We start from the raw sequence: 21,899 nt of genomic DNA on the forward strand, positions 1-21,899 counted from the left end.
TGCGTCGGAATGCACAGTGGACATGAATGGATGCTCACTTACGTGTCACGTGTCACAGTCGTATCTAGACGTGTCAGGCGTCCCATAGCACTCCAGCTGCACACGCCCCACATCATGGCAGAGCCTCCATCAGCTTGAACAGTCCCTTCTGACATGTATTCATGAGGTTGTCTCCATGCCCGTGGACGTTCATCTGCTCAATAAAATTTGAAACGAGACTCGTCCGACCAGGCAACATTTTTCCACTCTTCAACAGTCCAATGTTGGTGTTATATAGAGCCCAGGCCAGGCGTAAAGCTCAGTGTCGTGCAGTCATAAATGGTACACGAGTGGGCCTTCGGCTTCGAAAGCCCGTATCGATGATGTTTCGTTGAACGGTTCGCACGCTGACTCCTGTTGATGGCCCAGCATCGAAATCTGCACCAATTTGCGGAAGAGTTGCAGTTCTGTCTCGTTGAACGATTCTCTTCGGCCGTCGTTGTGCCCGTTCTTGCAGGATCTTTTTCCGGCCACAGCAATGTCGGAGATTTGATGTATTACCGGATTCCTGATATTCACGGTAGACTTATGAAATGGTCGTACGGGAAAATCCTCACGTCATCACGACCTCGGAGATGCTGTGTTCTCTCGCTCATGCGCCGACTGTAGCTCCACGTTCAAACTCACTCAAATCTTGATAACCTGCTATTGTAGTAGCAGTAACCAATCTAACAACTGCAGCAGAAACTTGGTTGTCTTCTATAGACGCTGCTGACTGGAGCGCCGTATTCTGCCCGTTTACATATATCTGTATTTGAATACACATGCCTATACCAGTTTCTTTGGCGCTTCAGTGTATTTCAAATGTGTGTACATATTGATGACTAAATGAACAACTTGTGAGGAAACAAGTAAACAGTGGAAATGCTCTATACAACGGTGGAGTCTGGCGTGAAAACCGATTTGATCGTGTTTACGACGCAACAGCCGATTCCGACCGCACTGACTTTGAAATACAGCACTTTTCTCGGACTCTTTTGGAAAATCTTAAGTTACACCCCTAACAAGCGTTGTACCGTTGCACTCGTCTTTGCAAGACGTATTCGAATATCAAATAGAATTAAAAAATCTCTTTATCCTTATCTCGGTTGATGAAAGACGTAAAGGTGTTACCCAAAACAACGACATTACGTGGCGCTCCTCCTAATGTCGCTTACCGAAAACCATAATACGGTACCTTGAATCGATGACGAGACAAAACAAGTCCAAGTCTTAAGGTGATTCATCCTGTGTGATTGTAAACAAAAACATGCATGGTGTGAATTCTCTTCGCTAAGAATTCTACGGTATTCATCTATAAGGATAACAAAGGGATTCGAAGACGGTCAGTGGCGGCAGGTAGGTATTAGGACATTCTCGAATATGATTTCACTCGCTGATTAATTGCGACTGATGTCTTTATGGGCATAATTTCATTCGGGGTTGCTTTACGTAAAGAGCAAATGTGGAACAGTTTTCGTTTTAAAACCTTGCAAGAAAATACACATTATGTGCTTCCGAAATCCAGTAATAACTGAACTATAATGAAACCCTCTTTGAAACAGCGCATTAACATATTCAGTGGAAACTGAACTCGATAGTTTTGATTATAGCATAAAACTAAAGGTCAACATCATTAATATTATACTACTATTTTAATTGTTACCATGAAATATGAGAACGTTAATGTCGTAGTGTCACCAGACTATTCACAAATATGAAAAAGTACACCTTGCTGGACTCCATGAGTTGCCTTTTAAAAATGTTTATTTGCCAGATCGATATTCAGTCATACAACTCGTCGTCTGTGACCTACATTGCGCATGTATTCACCGTCCGCCCAAAAGGTTTCCAGACTGATTTCATTCGTGTCATATAAGCGATGTCAGCGCAGTAACTAAGGCGTCAGCTTGAACTGACAGCTTTAAACAACATATGTGCATTTGATGAGTTATTTGTGAGGAGGTAGTGTTATATAGTGAGTACGTGGCTGTAGTGTGTCAGTGTTGTGCCCCAAATCGAAATCGAGCAGAATCTCTAAATTAAGTGCTCAAGGCATTCTCTAGAATCACATGAATAAAGTCATGTGATTCACCTCGATGGGCAATGAATGTGCCCCCTTCAGCGCCTTACGTCCGACCTCCTGCGGGAATCTCAAAGTAGTGAGCATGGCAGACAGGGACGCGGGCTCCGGGTATGTGGCGCTGGGTGGGAGTGTGGGGCTGCTGAGAGGCGTGCTGGCGTGCTGAGACAAAGAAGCGCAATTCTGACAAACACTGCTAAAATGGCGCAGTGGTTAACACAACTGTCTAATAAGCAAGAAATCCCGGGTTCGAATCCCAGCCCGGCAGAGATTTTTACTGGTCGCTGTTAATTCCGTATAAAGTCCCGATGCAGCTGACATCAACAGACCTTTCCCTTTCCTTTACTTTCTGCCCCTTAATCTTCAGTTTATTTAATATTCTCAAGAACATTCTGAAGAAGAGCAAAGTGTGGGCAAAGTTCCCCGGACACCTCGACTCCCAAACACAACTGACGCATGGACACCTGCATCGACTTCAGTGAAATGCAAATCGCCGACAGTTCTTCTCCAAAAGAAATTATTACGCGTGACGAGACATGTCGTTATCAATACGAATGTACCACAAAACAACAATGTACAGAATTTCACATAAATGTTCAACGCTTTGACGACATTGAAACCAGTGTGGGACGCGAGTTGAACATTATCCCAAAGAAGGCGTTTTCTGGCTGATTTACAAAGTTGTGTGGACATTATATGCGTACACTATTGACGAGAAACTGCTGGAAACATTGCCTATAGTAAAATATGCAGGAGTAGCTATCCAGAGCGCCCACACAAAACCAGCAGCAGGAAACGCAGTTGTCATACTGAGATTCATAGGAATAATCTTCACGAAATGCAACTAATCAACGAAGGAAGTTGTTTATAAGGCGCTTGCTCGACAGATTCTTGAGTATTCTTCATCAGTATGGGATCCTTACCAGGTAGGGCTGACAGAAGAGATAGAGAAGATCCAACGAAAAGCAGCGCGGCGCGTTTCGTCATGAGATCGTTTAGCCGGCGCGAGAGTGTTACCGAGATGTTCAAAAAAATGTTCAAATGTGTGTGAAATCTTATGGGACTTAACCGATAAGGTCATCAGTCCCCAAGCTTACACACTACTAAATCTAAATTATCCTAAGGACAAACACACACACCCATGCCCGAGGGAGGACTCGAACCTCCGCCGGGACCAACCGCACAGTCCATGACTGCAGCGCCTTAGACCCTTTTTTTTTTAATCTCATTTTGTTGGCTTTCGTTCGTTGTATCTACTCGGGGCGGACGTCGTAAGACACCCGTTTTAGTTCGTTGTTGATCGGTGAACTCAGTTTTTTTATTACAGAGGGCAGCTAACCCTCTGACCGAACACTCTGAGCGCGGCTGCTAAGATCGCAGGTTCGAATCCTGCCTCGGGCATGGATGTGTGTGATGTCCTTAGGTTAGTTAGGTTTAACTAGTTCTAAGTTCTAGGGGACTGATGACCTCAGATGTTAAGTCCCATAGTGGTCAGAGCCATTTGAACCATCGAACACTCTGAGTTACCGTGCCGGCGACCGCTCGGCTAATCCCGCACGGCTAGAGATGTTCAACAAACTCCATTAGCAGACGTTGCAAAGAGAGGCGTTGTCCATCTCGAAGAGGTTTACTACTGAAATTTCGGGAGAGCACTTTCCGGAAAGAGTCGAACAACATATTACTTCCACCCACATGATGACCACGACGAGGAAATTCGAGAAATTGTAACTAATCCAGATTCTTGCCGACGATCATTCTTCCCATGTGCCATTTGCTTTTGGAACAGGGTAAGGGGATCAGTTAGTGTTACCAGAAATATCCTCTGTCACACACCATTAGGTGCCTGCGGAGTATGATGTAGATGTCCTACTTGAGTGCGGGGAGACTAGGTATATTAATCCAGTTTCGAAACTTTTTGGACTGACAGGGTATATGAAACGAGGTGTCTCTCACCTGTAACGACTTTGTAATGACAACGTCGATGTCTGTGGTACACTGATCGTGGCGTGTGTATGCTATAAAACTAAAACGCTAAACGGAATGAGACTCATCGTCTCTTAAAAATACTTGTAAATACGATCACCAGACAATTTCTTCTATTGGTCTGGAAAATAAATATCTTTCAACTACAGCTCGTGGTGTACAACAAGATGCCCTTGATCGATCACGTACTAGATGCGGCAGGCTGCATGCAAGATTTTCACTCACCATATCTTTAATCTTGTCGAACAGCGCTATGATCAGCGTGTAGAGACTAAGCATGTTAAGCGCCATTATTCTGCAACAAAGTAAACAACGTTAGTGCGTCGTAAATCGGCCACATATGTTGAAGAAACAACACGAACAACACTGTGCTTTATTTCCTACTGTGCTCACCTCGCGAGCTGTATGCGCAGCTGCTTGCGCGGGTGGTAGCTCTCGAGTAGTCCCAGCACCTCGAACAGGATGGGGTAGACGTACTGGATGAGCGACATCACCACGGTGATCTCGTTCTGCCGCCACCAGCTGTCGCTGGGCGACGTCTGATTGGAGCGCTTCACCACTTCCACGACGGCGTAGGCGGAAGACGCCAGCAGCACCAGCACAGCCAAGTTCACCAACGCCCGCAGGCAGAGCACCCGCCAACTGCACACAGTGGAGTTCCGGCTGAGTTTTGCATTGAATATCGGGTTGTTCACAACTCCTGGAGCGGATAGCGACGTAGTTACGCAGCACAGGCCGAGCAACTCACCGACTTCAGTGTACAATGATGAGCCAGAACACTATGAACACATACCTAGTAGCCGGCATGTCTACCTTTGGCGTGGACAACAGCGGCGACACGTCGTGGCATGATCGAAATGAGGCCTTGATAGGTCGCTGGAGGAAGTTGGGACCACATATGCACACAAATGGTTCAAATGGCTCTAAGCACTATGGGACTTAACATCTGAGGTCATCTGTTCCCTAGACTTAGAACTACTTAAACCTAACTAATCTAGGGATATCACACACATCCATGTCCCAGGCAGGATTAGAACCTGCGACCGTAGCAGCAGCGCAGTTCCGGACTGAAGCGGCTAGAACCACTCGGCCACAGTGGCCGGCTCATCTGCACACACAAGTCACTTAATTCCCTTAAATTCCGGGGAGGGGGCAATGAACTCCAACGCCACATACAATCACATCCCAGACGTGTTCGACTGAGTTCAGATCTGGCTAGTTGGGGGGTTAGCACATCAGCTGGAACTCGACACTGTGTTCCTCGAACCACTCCATCACACACCTGAACTTGTGACATAGCGCATTATCTTGCAGAAAAATGCCACTGCCGTCGGGAAACATAATCATCACGAACGGGTGTACGAGCCTGCAACTAGTGCACGATACTCCTTGGCCGGCATGATGCCCTGCATCGGCTCCGCTGGACCCATGGATGCCCAAGTGAATGTTCCCCAGAGCATAATGGAGCCGCTGCCAGCTTGGTTACTTCCCGCAGTACAGGTTCAAAAATGGCTCTGAGCACTATGGGACTCAACTGCTGTGGTCATCAGTCCCCTAGAACTTAGAACTACTTAAACGTAACTAACCTAAGGACAGCACACACATCCATGCCCGAGGCAGGATTCGAACCTGCGACCGTAGCAGTCGCACGGTTCCGGACTGGGCGCCTAGAACCGCGAGACCACCGCGGCCGGCGCAGTACAGGTGTCTAGGAGATGTTCGTCTGGAAGAAGACGATTTCGCGCCCTTGCATCGGCATGATGAATGAGGTATCAAGATGCATCAGACCAAGCAACGCTCAGCCATTGCTCCAACGCTCATTGCCAACAGTCACGTACCCATTTCAGTCGTACTTGCCGACGTCGTGGTGTTAGCATTGGCAGCATTGGCTGCGGAGACCCTTCGTTAGGGGTGTTCGGTACACTGAGTGTTCAGCCCCGCGATTACTCTGCTCAACATTAGTCTGATGCTAGTTCCGCCACAGTTCGCCGCCGCCTGTCTTATTTGACTAGTAGTGCCCTGTCTACGACGGCCGACATCTGTAATGAGGGGTGGCCGTCCAAGCCTACGAAGTCTGGACCTTGGTTTCGCCATGTGTTGAAGACAGTCACCACAGTCGTGCAATTTCCCAACAGCTCGTACCGAGCCTCCGGGACATCGCAATCTGTCCTCTGTCGAACTCGGAAAGATCGCGCGCCTTCCCCATTCTACACACGGACAGCTCACTGATACTACATGCACCATGCGTGTGTCTATCTGGAGGCCGTTTCTCGCCAGGTGACGCTGCTATCGCCTGCATTGGTTTATATCGACAGTAAGTTGGTGGTCATAATGTTCTGGTGGATAAATGTATGGTACAGGGTATTGCAGGAGGAACACTAAATATTTTAGGTAGTGTGTACGGAATGTCTCCATAGCAGAATGGTTTCCTCAAGCCGGATGATAGCCCTTTTCCCAAAATGAAGAGGAAGGGAGTGAATTGTCTGAAGACTCACACTGTATATTTCATTCTGGCAAATGAAAAAAAAAGAGTGAATAGGAATTTTGGGCATTCCTCGAAACAGAGCACCATTAACTTCAACGGATGAGAAACTATGAAGAAAATGGTTCAGATGGTTCTAAGCACTATGGGACTTAACATCTGAGGTCATCAGTCCCCTAGAACTTAGAACTACTTAAACCTAACTAACCTAAGGGCATCACACACATCCATGCGCGAGGTAGGATTCGAACCTGCAACGTAGCTGTCGCGCGGCTCCAGATTGAAGCGCCGAGAACCGCTCGGCCACACCGGCCGGCTATGAAGAAAAGTTTGCGAATTTTTTACTCATTGTCTTAAGAAAAGGTTTTAGTTTATAACAATGTTAAAAATAAATACTTTTTATGTTAGAAAATAATTATGTAAGTTGTACTGTATAATAAATAGGACTGTTTTAAAAATATGTTTAGCATCACTGCCTTCGGTGCAGAAGGTCCCATGTTCGATTCACGGTAGCTCCTCGAATTTTTACGAGGTAACGAGGTCTGGAACGGGGTCCACTCAGCTTCGTGAGGTCAAATGAGTATTTATTGAACACAGGAGCAGGGCATCAGCAGGATTCGTCTACTGGCAGTAACGCTAGAGGGATTGGCAACATGCTCATCACACGGCACACGATCACAGATCGCTCATCGTACTGCCTTGTAGGCAGCAACCGTCTACTTGGAGCAGGCCTAAGGCCTCATCCGTGATCAGTGTTTACCTTTACGTAGTACACCTTCTGCAGTTCAACATTCCATACAACGTGTCCAATTTTTATTGGTTTCAGAGATATAGCTGTTAGAGAGTAACCCACACAGATCCTCACAGAAGGAGCTAAGCAAAGGCAAATAATTAAGTTCAAAGGTGATTCGGCTTCAATGCACTGCAAAATTCTCATGACAACACCAAGTGGAGCTCTTCTGAGGTTTGTCTTGGAGTTATTTTACGAGGCCAGCACTATTCATAATCCGGGGAAGCTGGTGGTCAAGAAATGTGATCCTTTCAGCCGATCCAGCTTTCGGGGAACTGATGAATCCCCTGTCAGTCGTGGCGATGTAAATAAGTGAATAACTTTCGTAAATAGCATCGTTGGTCCGGCAAAAACCCACATACCTCTATGGAGACATATACCTGACAACGCATCTTTGTGAATGTGTGGTACGTTGTGATAGACGTTTGACTGGGCTCTTCTTGTTACCTCACTGCTTTACATGGTCCTGATACGTTGACATTCTCGAAGAAAACTAGCTTCCACCATTATAGCGAGAGGTTCCTTTGGCTACAAAGGTGGTATATTCTTCCAGTGTTACAGACCTCCTCCACGTTCTGTTCATCAGGTGACACACACATCATCTAACATTCGCTGGAAGAGAGATCGAAGAAATGATCATGTTTCTTGGCCACCAGGGTCCACGAGCCTCACCCCTATACATTTTTGCCTGTGGAGGTAGTGGAAAGACAAGGTGCTGATAACCTCGCTGTTGACTGCCTGTAAATTGCAAACGCCCATGGTTGAAGGGCGAAGTCTTGAAAAAAAAAAAAAAAAGTAAATACAAGGAACGAATTGATCGTTGAAACAATAAATAGTGGTACCCTCGAAAAACAACGCCGAGACGCAATCAGATGAGCTACACGTGGTATTGTCAAGAAGAATCGGTAGGGCTTTGAAACTGAAGATGTAATTTATGAACATGAGCTTTGAACTTAATTTACCTTTGCTTAACGCCATCTTTGGGTACATTTCTGTTCCATTGCAACAATAGAATCTGTATACCGTATAAAAATTGAACACATGTTATATGGAATGTTTTATCTCAGTAACTATATACTACCATGTCCTAAAATATTTATTGTTCCTCACTGTAATACACTATGTACCTACAAACACGTGCGCTATCACGCACACTAGCCTTTTATTTTCTTTCTGGGACATATCGTTCCAGAATTAAAGACGAAATATCCCCCATCCCACAGGTATGACCAAGTTTCTAGGGTTGTTTCCTTTGGTTGTAAGGTAATTGGCGGAACGGGGAATCCCCTCTCAAATGTTTCCAGCTGGGAGTTAGGAGTGGGAAGAACCGACCAGTTAAAAACAATAGTGGTATTTTGGTTCTGAATAATATGTATTTTTCGCTGCTTGTTTGCTCTCGGTTATAATAGGGTTTTTGATTTTTTTACTTATAACCGGGTAGAAAAACAGGCATATCAATCTGCCATTGCAGTGGTGTTTAGGTTTTTGATTTTTAAATAATGTTTTCTTTTTAAAAAAATTAATGTTTTTTCGTAAAATCTCCATTGTTTTGAAATACTGGGTGATTATAGAAAACGGGAAAGTGATCAGCCCCATTTTAATAATAATGCAGACAGTCGTTTAACTAACAACACCTGTTGTTATATGGCGCGTCCTATTAGATGGTAGAAGTGTACATGCAGTGAGAAAAGCTTGCTCCCACTCGATCTGCACGGTAGTTTCTCAGTGTCGTCTTCGATCATCGGTTGTGTTGCAGATTGCTACCATTCCTAGTCTACAATATTTTTACGAAGTGCGGTAGCAACGAAGTACAATGCTTCATTGGCTTTAATAGATTAAAAATGAGAGATGGCACGACAAATTTGGATCATATAAGGAGGAAACACGTCAAACATCCCTTGAAAGAGAAAAAATTGATATATATATATATATATATATATATATATATATATATATATATATATAATTTTATTAACGCGCTATGAACTTGGAATGATAACTGAACCCTTAATTCTGCTGTTGCTTCGAGGTGAAAAATTAATACCATCCACAAATGACACTGCAGCGGTGACAATTTCGGACTTTTCACTCTCGCTGTCCCAGTGCCCGACTCCTTCAATTGAACTGAATGAAATACACCAACATAGTACAGCGTAGCAGACCCTTTCGCTCTGATGAGATCGCCGGCCGGTGTGGCCGTGCAGTTCTAGGCGCTTCAGTTTGGAACCGTGTGACCGCTACGGTCGCAGGTTCGAATCCTGCCTCCGGCATGGATGTGTGTGATGTCCTTAGGTTAGTTAGGTTTAAGTAGTTCTAAGTTCTAGGGGACTGATGACCACAGATGTTAAGTCCCATAGTGCTCAGAGCCATTTGAACCATTTCTGATGAGATCGGCAAAGCTTCGATCCGTGGACTTCACACTAAATACCGAAAGCGTTGTCTCGCTATCCGTCAACCGATGCCTGCAACTCGTGGAGACTGGTCAGAGCTTTATCTAGCTAGGGAGCTCAGATTCCGCGACAGCTGTCCGTGACGAGCTTTGATTAATGGTCCTGGTCCTCCGGCAAGTAACTTCTGTGAAAGGATTTGGATCACAACGCATCCATTTCCGAGAAAAATCAAGCTCATAGACCATGATATTGTCTAGAATCAGATGTAATTTCAAAATTAGAAAGTTATATTTGTACATGCTACGTCCTATTCCGAGAAATTCAGTAGTTAGCGATTTCGATACGTTATCGTTATACTCGAGGAGGACACCCTTTCTTGTCGGTGGCGGTGGTCAGTGGGATCGGGCTTAGTTTGAAATCTAAACACATATCCCACCTCACAGTTGCACATTTTGCATAAATGTGTACTCTCTAGTAGGAGAATGAAACCTGTTGCATAATTTATGTATGAAACCAATGTCATTGCGAACGAGAAACTGGACTTGTTCACCACACTTACCTACGAATTGTGACCACAAATGCCGTGTTTGATTCACGGTGCACACCGTACGCTATTTTTTCTATGTTTTCTTCTCGCAAAACAAACAATCATTGTTTGGTATATGAGAAGATGAAAGATCTACCAAAAGTGTTGCAGTATGGAGTAAATAATTGAATCTCACAATTTCGGTCACATATCTAAAGACAATTCCCTTGGACGTAAATTTCGACGCATTTCATTCATTTGATAGCACCATGTGAAATTTTAGGGCAGAGAACTGATTAAGTATCAGGCTATATGCTCTTTATGGAACCAGCTCAGTAATGCAATTCTCGACCAGTTTTTATAAAAAGATAGGACATTTTTATTAATGACGACTGGTTTCGACCTGACAAGCAGATCATCATCAGATCAAAGTTGGGAAACGGAAGAGTGAGCCGCAACAATATTAAAAAATTATATTAAAACTAACATTACAATATCATGAACTTATTCGTACATATTGCTACAAAATGCAGTTTGTCAGTAGTGACAAGAATGCAGCCCAAAACTATGTATAAATGTAGAGAGGATGCAATGCAGTAGGTTACCTAGCCAATCAGGTGACTTGTGCACAAATCAGGACACTCACATCTGTAACCGGCACGGCGATGCCGTATAAAGGTTCTTCCATCATAAAATTAAGAAAGTTATTAAAATAAAAACTATGTTAACCTAATACTAATCATTATGTGCGATGTGTTCCAAGACAAAAGTGAAAATACACGAGTAGAAGACAACCTTTAATTCTGCGGCTTTTTTTTTTATTGACGCTGTAGTTTATTTCGAAGTGTCATCGCTGAGTAACTGTAGGAGGATAAAAGATGACTTGGACAGAATTTCTATTTGGTGGGATGCCTGCAACTCGTGGAGCTTTATCTAGCTAGGGAGCTCAAATTCCGCGACAGCTGTCCGTGACGAGCTTTGATTAATGGTCCTGGTCCTCCGGCAAGTAACTTCTGTGAACGGATTTAGATCACTACCCATCCGTTTCCGAGAAAAATCAACCTCATACACCATGATATTGTCTAGAATCAGATGTAATTTCAAAATTAGAAAGTTTTATTTGTACATGCTACGTATATGTGAAAGAAATTTAAGTTAATTGCAGATGAGTAGGGAAAACAATCATGTAATATTCGAATATGGTATTCTAGGCGTAACGTTTCAAAACAACATGAAGACAACAACAACGTAAGGTAGGTTGTAGCAAAAGCGAATGGTCGACTTTGGTTTGCTGGGATAATACTAGAAAACTGTAGCTCATGTACACTGAAGAGCCAAGGAAACTGATACACCTGCCTAATAACGTGTAGGGCCCCCACGAGCACGCAGAAGCTCCACAACACGACGTGGCGTGTACTCGACTAATGTCTGAAATAGTGCTGGAGGGAATTGCCACCATGAATCCCGCAGGGCTGTCCATTAATCCGTAAGAATACCAGGGGGTGGAGATCTCTTCTGAACATCACTTTGCAAGGCATCCCCGACATGGTCAATAATGTTCATGTCTGGAGAGTTTGGTGGTCAGCGGAAGCGTTTAAACTAAGAAGAGCATTCCTGGAGCCACTCTGTAGACGTGTGGGGTGTCGCAGTGTCCTGCTGGAATTGCCGAAGACCGTCGGAATGCACAATGGATATGAATGGTTGCAGAGGATCAGACCGGATGATTACGTGCGTGTCACCTGTCAGAGTCGTATCTAGATATATCAGGGGTTCCATATCACTCCAACTGCACACGACCCACACCATTACAGAGCGTCGACCAGCCTGAACAGTCCCCTGCTGACATGCAGAGTCCATGGATTCATGAGGTTGCCTCCATACCCGTACACGTTCATCCGATCCATACAATCTGAAAGGAGACTCGTCCGCCAGGCATTATGTTTCGTCATCAACAGTGCAAATGTCGGTGTTGACTGGCCCAGGCCAGGTGTAAAGCTCTATGTCGTGTTGTCATCAAGAGTACACGAGCGGGCCTTCAGCTCCGAAAGCCCATATAAATAATGCTTCGTTGAATGTTTCGCATGCTGAAACTTGTTGATGGTCAAGCACTGAAATCTGCAGTAATTTGCGGAAGGGTTGCACTTCTGTCAAGTTGAACGATTCTCTTCAGTCGTTGTTGGTCCCGTTCTTGCAGGATCTTTTTCCGGCCGCAATGAGTTCAGTGACTTCGCACATGCTTGTCATTGTATGGCACCTGACTAAGAAATCCATCAGGGACATTTCAACTCTTTGAGTGTTGGCCAAGTCGACTGTAAGTGACCTGTCTGTGAAGTGGAAACCGAAGGAACAAACACAGCTAAAGCAGTACCAAGTAGACCTTATGAACTGACCCACAGCGACCATCGAGGATTGCGGAGTGTATTAAAAAGTCCCAAGAAATCCTCGGAAGAAATCACTCCTGAGTTCCAGAGTGCTACTAGTGGTCCAGGCAGTACAATGACTGTGCGCATGGAGTTAAATAATGGGGTGTAGTGATCGAGCAGCTCCTCATATGTCACCCATTTCTGTTATCAGTGCTAAGCGACGTTTGAGTTGGTGTAAAAAGTGACACAACTAGACAGTGGCCGAGTGGAAACGAGTGATTTGGAGTGATGAATTACACTATACCACGTGACAATCGAATGGAAGGGTTTGGTTTGGTTAATGTCAGGAGAACGATACCTGGTTGCATGTGTGGTGCCAGTAGTGAAGTACGGTGGAGGAGGTGGTACAGTATGAGGGTGTTTTTTGTGGTTGAGTCGTGATGTGCTGATTGAGGAAGGATATGAACGTATTTTGCAGCACTGTGTAGAGGAACAGTTCGAAAACGATGACTGATCGGCATGACAATGCACCATGTCATAAGCTAGCATTTGTGAGCCAATGGTCTGGGACAACAGCTCTCCTGAAATTTACTGGCCTAGCCAGAGTCCCGTCCTGAACCCAATGAAACTTCAGCTTCACTGCAGGCCCCAACGCCCAAAATCGCTACTTTCTCTGGTTTCGGCTCTTGGTGAAGAATGGGCTGCCCTTCCTCCATAGACATTGAGACACCGCGCTGAAAGCGTCGCCAAGAGAGTTTGAGCCGTCAAACAGGCGAAGGATCACGCCGCATCTGTCCGCTAATTGGTGTCTGGATACTTTTGATAGGATAGTGGAGGCAGTCTTCTTGCCCTCGCTCCATTTGTGAGCAGAAGAGGGAATGGCGAGCAGTGGTGCAAGGCAGTTTGTGGCATGCGCCGCATGGTAGCTTGCCGGGTGTTACGTGGAACCAGATGTAGATACAGAAGTAGAGTCGGTTACTCATAAAAGCATCTGTTTGCAGACTCAGTATCAAGCTCCAACTGGTGCTAGTACCGAACACTTGCATAGTCGACGTGCACTGATTCACTGTGTACCTCTGTCAAGTGTAGAGACAAGTGATACGCTGTTGAAGACACTGCACTCGCTATTGGGAGGGGTGAGGTTTAAATCTCCGCCCAGCAACTCGTATTTAGGTTTTCTGTGGTTTTCTTACATCTTCTTAAGGCAAATGACGTAATGGTTTCTGAGCCAGTTTGTTTCTGGCTTGATCTCGAGCGCGATTTCATTTTACGTGTGCTATCATTCGCTTAAAGTTAGCAGCCGCCATTCTGGTGGCGGCGCTGTGGGTGGTAGGGAGGTTTCTTCTAGCGGCGAGCTGGGGCCCTCGCGACGTGTCGGTCTGGGAAGCGAGACGGTGAAGTTCTGTCCCAGGGCTCTGACTTGCTGTCGGTATCAGTCAATGTTTACCTGTGAAGTTGCACGCAGAATGCATAAGGTATGTAGGCTCAGCCGTGGTAATGCTGATGTCCGCGTCTGCTAGTTTCTCACTCTGCTATGGGCAGTCAGTGTATCCTCGTGTCCATCATCACTTGTGAATCACGTTACGCGATGGTGCCTTGATAGAGTTGACTCATTTGTTGGACGTCGAACGTACTTGGTTATGTTGGGAAGAGGTATGATCTGGCACACTCTGCAGTATGGCGGCCGCAGATGAGGGGGTCGCTTGCGGAAACTGTTGACCCGTAACGCGGGGCCAGTGATCTCCACACTACCTGGATGTTGAACCTCAGCTGTCTGATCGTGCCAGCCATAGATGCTCGTAATTGCCAATTTACAACTTGGCTGCTAGCAAATGTCACTAGAACACGAAAAGAAAATGCTTTTCGATTTCGCTGCCAGATCACCCTATTACATCACATGGTGACATAAAGTTCGAAACAAGAAAGCAGTCAACGATTCTTTGTCACGAACAGACCGATGGAAATTTGTTTGCCAAATTACAACATGGCGGACGATGCAAAGCACATGAATCTGCAGACACGCTGCATTTCTGTACTCAGAGGCCAGACGTCCACGTTGTATAGCGATCACTGCGAGGGATGCATCGTTTGCCAGGGTGCTGTTTGCAAAGGTGAGGATCGCGTGTGGTCGATGCGTGAGCTGCTCCCTTCAAAACGATATGTTTGCCTCGGCCACTTTCTCCGCATGTTATTGTCCTAAGGATTCACCTTGAATGCCATTTCTGCATTTTACTGTAGTTTTAATTATCAGTTTCTAATAAATATTTACTCTTTGCTTAACTTTTAAGTTGCTGAAACTAATCTTGCCAAGAACTGTAAGTTGTGGAACTCAAATTTCTTGTTTACCTCATTGTGAACTGTTAGCACCGCCACAAGTACATGAGCTGTCTGCTACACATGATATATCTGCTGTAGTGGAGCAACGGAATTATTTAATTTCGTTAAATACATGAATTTGAAGTTTTCCAGTAGCTCAATGTTATTTAAACATTCTTAAAATGTTCATTACCCACAGTTAAGATCACTAGTCTTAAATTTTACTTATAGCTTAGTTTCTCAACGTTCGTTGTTTTAAAGATTTTTATTTACTAGAGCTTAACTTAAAGGCTTAATTATTCATGGTCTTGTTGTTCAGGTGTTAAAAGGAATCCATAGCATTTCAGTATCTAGGTATCTGGTTGGCCTTAAGATTTATGTTTTGTATCTTTTACAATGTACCTTCAATCTGTTTTACACTGAAGAGCCAAAGAAACTGCTACACGTGCCTAATATCGTTAGGGCCCCCACGAGCACGCAGAAGTGCCACAACACGAGTGGCATGGGCGCGACTAAGGTCTGAAGTAGTGCTGGAGGGAATTGGTGTCCATAAATTCGTAAGAGTACGGCGGTTTCATGTAATATGTAACATTCATGTAACATGTAACAGGTTCGGATCTTTTCTGAACAGCACGTTGAAAGCCATCCCAGACATCCTCAATAATGTTCATGTCGGGTAAATATGGTGGCCGGTGGAAGTGTTTAAACTCAGAAAGGGGTTCCTGAAGCCACTCTGTAGCAGTTCTGGACGTATGGGGTATCGCATTGTCCTGCTGGAATTGCCCAAGTACATCGGAATGCACAATGTATATGAATGGATGCAGGTGATCCGACAGGACGCTTACGTACTGGCACCTGTCAGGGTCGTATCTAGGCGTATTAGGGTTCCCATATCACTCTAACCGCACACGCCTCACACCATTACAGAGCTTCCACTAAGTTTAACAGTCCGCTGCTGACATGCAGGTTCCGTGGTTTCATAAGGTTGTCTCCATACCCATACACGTCCATCCGCTCGATACAATTTGAAACGAGACTCGTCCAACCAGATAACATGTTTCCAGTCATCAACAGTCCAATGTCGGTGTTGACGGGCCCAGGCGACGTGTAAAGCTATGTGTTGTAATGTTGATGCATTAAGTTGTTCTGAAAGCGGTGCTGATATTCAAGACAATAAAAGCGGGTTAAAAGCTGTGAGCTATCTGGGGAAGTTAACCTTGCATTACTGAGCAACTGTTTCACCAGGTATCCAGCCTAGCTTACCAAATTCCCAACCAGATTAACATTAATTATAATCTTTTAATAGTCATTTTACGACAACCGGTGATATACAGGGTGTTAGAAAAAGGTACGGCCAAATTTTCAGGAAACATTCCTCACACACAAAGAAAGAAAATACGTTGTGTGGACATGTGTCCGGAAACGCTTTCTTTCCATGTTAGAGCTCATTTTATTACTTCTCTTCAAAGCACATTAATCATGGAATGGAAACACACAGCAACAGAACGTACCAGCGTGACTTCAAACACTTTGTTACAGGAAATGTTCAAAATGTCCTCCGTTAGCGAGGATACATGCATCCACCCTCCGTCGCATGGAATCCCTGATGCGCTGATGCAGCCCTGGAGAATGGCGTATTGTATCACAGCCGTCCACAACACGAGCACGAAGAGTCTCTACATTTGGTACCGGGGTTGCGTAGACAAGAGCTTTCAAATGCCCACATAAATGAAAGTCAAGAGGTTTGAGGTGAGGAGAGCGTGGAGGCCATGGAATTGGTCCTCCTCTACCAATCCATCGGTCACCGAATCTGTTGTTGAGAAGCGTGCGAACACTTCGACTGAAATGTGCAGGAGCTCCATCGTGCATGAACCACATGTTGTGTCGTACTTGTAAAGGCACATGTTCTAGCAGCACAGGTAAAGTATCCCGTATGAAATCATGATAACGTGCTCCATTGAGCGTAAGGTGGAAGAACGTGCGGCCCAATCAAGACATCACCAACAATGCCTGCCCAAACGTTCACAGAAAATCTGTGTTGATGACGTGATTGCACAATTGTGTGCGGATTCTGGAATTGCCCACACAAGTTGATTGTGAAAATTTACAATTTGATCACGGTGGAATGAAGCCTCATCCGTAAAGAGAACATTTGCACTGAAATGAGGATTGACACATTGTTGGATGAACCATTCGCAGAAGTGTACCCGTGGAGGCCAATCAGCTGCTGGTAGTGCCTGCACACGCTGTACATGGTACGGAAACAACTGGTTCTCCCGTAGCACTCTCCATACAGTGACGTGGTCAACGATACCTTGTACAGCAGCAACTTCTCTGTCGCTGACATTAGGGTTATCGTCAACTGCACGAAGAATTGACTCCTCCATTGCAGGTGTCCTCGTCTTTCTAGGTCTTCCCCAGTCGCGAGTCATAGGCTGGAATGTTCCGTGCTCCCTAAGACGCCGATCAATTGCTTCGAACGTCTTACTTTCGGGACACTTTCGTTCTGGAAATCTGTCTCGATACAAACGTACCGCGCCACGGCTATTGCCCCGTGCTAATCCATACATCAAATGGGCATCTGCCAACTCCGCTTTTGTAAACATTGCACTGACTGCAAAACCACGTTCGTGATGAACACTAACCTGTTGATGCTACGTACTGATGTGCTTGATGCTAGTACTGTAGAGCAATGAGTCGCATGTCAACACAAGCACCGAAGTCAACATTACCTTCCTTCAATTGGGCCAACTGGCGGTGAATCGAGGAAGTACAGTACATACTGACGAAACTAAAATGAGCTCTAACATGGAAATTAAGCGTTTCCGGACACATGTCCACATAACGTATTTTCTTTATTTGTGTGTGAGGAATGTTTCCTGAAAGTTCGGCCGTACCTTTTTGTAACACCCTGTATGTATAAAAAGAGAATTTAAATAAAAGGAAATAAATCAGTTTATATTTGGACATTTAGTTTAACATTGATCATTGTTCCGTTAAAATTTCAGCATATTAAACTTGATTCGTAACTAAACTGCTGCCTTAGTTAGGATTGTGAAAATGTAAGTTTGTAATCTTACGGAACACGTTAAATATGGAGCTAAGATTGGGAGACTGCATACAACATTGCATTCTTAAAATAACACACGGAGAACGTTGAAACATATGCAAGAGGAAATTAACCACAACCAACCGATTCAATTTTCACCCAAAGAAGTTACGTTCATAGCGGAATCCTGTCCATCATGAAATTACCACACACTGGTATACTAAATTCATAATAACTCTATGTGAAATCTTCCCGAAAAGAATGGCTGAGGGCTACTTTGATGATTACACCACGCGCTTCACGTGGTCAACTTGGTTTGTACAGAGTGTAACTCCACGATAATTTTAATAATTAAAATAAATTACATCGAAACGCAATTTACAAATGAAAAACCTCGAACTGGTTACTATCGTCTTACTATTAACCTGATGGGCCAAACAATTGTATAAGAACGTGGTTCTGGTCTCACAAAGTACACCCCACGTAGGGTGAACATAAAGAAAAGTTGCTATATTGAAAAATATTGTCAAGACGAGACGTTATAATCTCACGTACATTCGTTTTTAAGATTGATGATCTTAGTTAGAGTTACGGATCAACACGTGGTTACACTTTACTCACAAAGTAGTGACAAAGCAACTACTGGAAGATATTCTGAACTTCACTCTCGAATTACACTGCGTTGTAATTTAAGATAACATAAGATATTTTAGATCTAAACCTGAAATAAAGGTGATTAAATTTTCAGTTAGGCTGAACTTAAGAAATCCATTGTCCTACGGACTTAGCAGAGATGCACTTAGCCGGAGATCTTACCACTTCAGACGCTCGCCGCAGACAGACTGGCGTGGGCCCCTACCGAGAGTACCTCACAGATACAAACGGAAGTGACCAGAAAGGCAGCTCCCTATACCAACATGACAAGGGATGGACAGGACCATACCAAGAATAGAAACCTCTTTGCTTTTAGAAAGCATAGCTACCTGTTCCGATGTTGGTCCTACTGTTCTCTAGCAAACCAGCTTGTCTGCTACCATCGAGCATGCGACTAGAAATACATTTGCTCATTCATCCATTCACACAGAAGGGAAGGGGGATGACAGTATCTTATCATATACAGTATATAAAAGAAAGCAGATCTACGTTCCGTATGAGACTGTGTGACATGAATTACATATGAACTGTGTTTTAAAGTGTAGTAGTGTGGCAGATCGTTCTTCATTATATGTAAAAGTAACATGTTCCACTGCTCAGTCTCCTCCCAGACAGAATAAGAAACACCACATAGAAGTGGAATGTATGCAGTAAATGACAACAGATTTAAGAAATTAACATGAAAGGAATCCAACACAGACCTTTCAGTGTCATGCAGTCATCAACAGTACACGAGCGGGCCTTCAGCCCCGAGAGCCCACATCGATGACGTTTCGTTGAATGGTTCGCATGCTGGAACTTGTTGATGGCCCAGCACTGAAATTTGCAGCAGTTTGCGGAAGGGTCGCAATTCTGTCAGGTTGAAGGATTCTCTTCAGCTGTCGGTGGCCCCGTTCTTGCACAATCTTTTTCCTGACACAGCGATGTCGGAGATTTGATGTTTTACCGGATTCCTGATATTCGGTACACTCGTGAAATGGTCATGCGGGAAAATACCTACTTCATAACTACCTCGGAGATGCTGTGTCCCATTGCTCGTGCGCCGACTAGAAACCCTCGTTTTAACTCACTTAAATCTTGATAACCTGCCATTGCAGCAGCAGTAATCTTTCTAACAATTGCACCCGACACTTGGCCGTCTTATTAGGCGTTGCCGACCGCAGCGCCTTACGCTGCCTGTTTGCATATCTCCGTATTTGAATACGCATGCCTATACCAGTTTCTTTGGCATTTCAGTGTAGTTGTGCTTTAACTGTCCAAGGGGACAAAGAGAATCCGGTCCCTGTGGGTCTGCACTGTATCATTGTAAAAATAAATTTGAAGTGTTCTTCCCTTTATGAAATGCTAAATTTGGTAATTATACGCTGGCCTCTCCGTTTATTGGTTCACTTCTCCTGGATGTGTTAAATATTCTCAAGGATCAATGAACAGACTGTTTGGTTTTGTGGCCTAGACGCTTACCGCTCAACCCAAATCCTTGCTCCATACCAGTTTCTTTAATAAGTCACTGCCGGTTTCCTGCAGCTTGACCTCTCGCCAACGAGTCATTGAACTGTCTGATTAACGACGACACACACCGGAGGTTTGACCAAAGACGCTCCACTGTTGCCTGAGGCAGTATTTTTGGACTTCTGTAAGTTCTGTAAGACCAGCTACTTGCTGCAAACTAGGCCCTGTCATAAGAATGAATTTTTAAAGAAACTCTTGTACTTGAAATTGATGGGGCTCTTAAACCGCAATTAAAAAAAAGGACTGTTAGAATGACTATTGACTTTATTTCAGTGCAAATAGATACATAGATAACTACTTTCCCCATAATATTCTGTGATACAAGGTGCCGCAGCTGACATGTATTATGAAAATGAAAAAAAGGAACATGAGAGTTAATGCTCTTTGTCGCAATTTATCAATTTTTTTGCTTCTTGAATCTGAGCCTGTGCTGGCAATTTTGGGTATATTTTATGCAGGCTGGGGTCAGAAAAGGGTGAAATTTGTAGCTATAAAACTCTTTGTCGATCCACCTTTAAAAATGAAATATGAGACAAGCAAAAGTGTTTTCAAATGTAGATAAAGATGTTTCTACTTGAAAGGTCCTTCAATACTACAGAGGCATTCCTGAATGAAAATAATTAGTTATTTACACACACAAAAATTTGTGATTGATCATCATGTAGCCGTTCAGTATATTCGGAAATTCCTATTACGAACTTATAGGACTAGTAGAGGGGAATGAGTAGACAATATTTTGAATTTGAATCCATGTCCGGATATGTACCGTTTACATGCTACAACCATTTGAAAACATATTGCTAACGCGACCGCTTTTATACAAGTAATTGGTTAGGCATGACCAGTAAATCAAAAAATGGTTCAAATGGCTCTGAGCACTATGGGACTTAACATCTGAGGTCATCAGTCTCCTAGACCTTAGAACTACTTAAACCTAACTAACCTAAGGACATCATAAACATCCATGCCCGAGGCAGGATTCGAACCTGCGACCGTAGCAGCAGCACGGTTCCGAACTGAAGCGCCTAGAACCGCTCGGCCACACCGGCCGGCCCAGTAAATCACTTGTTCTACAGTTCCACTCACTAACAACCAAGAAACTGTTCGTATACTCGTTGACGGGTTCTCTCCAACGTGCTGGAGTACGGCCCCTTCCAATTAGGGTGTGTGGTGTCTCCTTGGAGCACCACAGTCACGTCTTATGACGGTGAAGGTTTCCTTTCTCGAAGCCGTTGCATAATTGTAGCGAAAGTGGTGTACAATGGAATCGGACTTTGTGGATAACGATCCTGATAAAGGCGACCAGCAGCTCTTTCATTACCGCCAGCATCGCTAGTCAGAAGGATAACGTAGGTGTACTCAGCAAACGTGTACTCAATCATGTTGCCCTAACACTCACAGACACGTGAATGAGGCTCGAATCAGGCCAGAGAGGCAGGAAAGACGTCAGATGACGTCATCCGATCCGACTTAGCCATGACTACCCCGCTGCATATCTACTTAGCAGACATGTTTTCAAACGGCTGTAGCACGGAACGGTACGTATCCGGACATAGTTTCCGATTCAGGATATTATATACTCACTTCGCCCCACAAGTCCTAGAAGTGTACCGGAAATTTCCGAACAGCTTGTAAGAATACCTTTTAATTTTTTTGTGTGTGTTCTCTATTTTTAATGCTGACATGTTCAGCATCATAACGTTTATCGTGAATATGAGCAATGGAACGAGTAACTT

At 44.3% G+C, this 21,899-nt stretch overlaps 1 protein-coding gene across 1 annotated transcript in view; it reads right to left on the minus strand.

Moving 5' to 3' along the window:
- Nucleotides 1-4,180: 4,180 nt before the first annotated feature.
- The window catches only part of LOC126482057 (transmembrane channel-like protein), a 167,372-nt gene continuing 149,653 nt past the window's right edge, over nucleotides 4,181-21,899 (minus strand). Inside the window, exons 10-11 of the mRNA XM_050106033.1 lie at nucleotides 4,478-4,726; nucleotides 4,181-4,379 (exon numbers count right to left, since the gene is read on the minus strand). Of these exons, the coding sequence (XP_049961990.1) occupies nucleotides 4,181-4,379; nucleotides 4,478-4,726 (448 nt within the window). The remainder of the gene's footprint in view (nucleotides 4,380-4,477; nucleotides 4,727-21,899) is intronic.

Source organism: Schistocerca serialis, chromosome 5 (assembly GCF_023864345.2).
Source record: "Schistocerca serialis cubense isolate TAMUIC-IGC-003099 chromosome 5, iqSchSeri2.2, whole genome shotgun sequence".
Lineage (NCBI taxonomy): Eukaryota > Metazoa > Arthropoda > Insecta > Orthoptera > Acrididae > Schistocerca > Schistocerca serialis.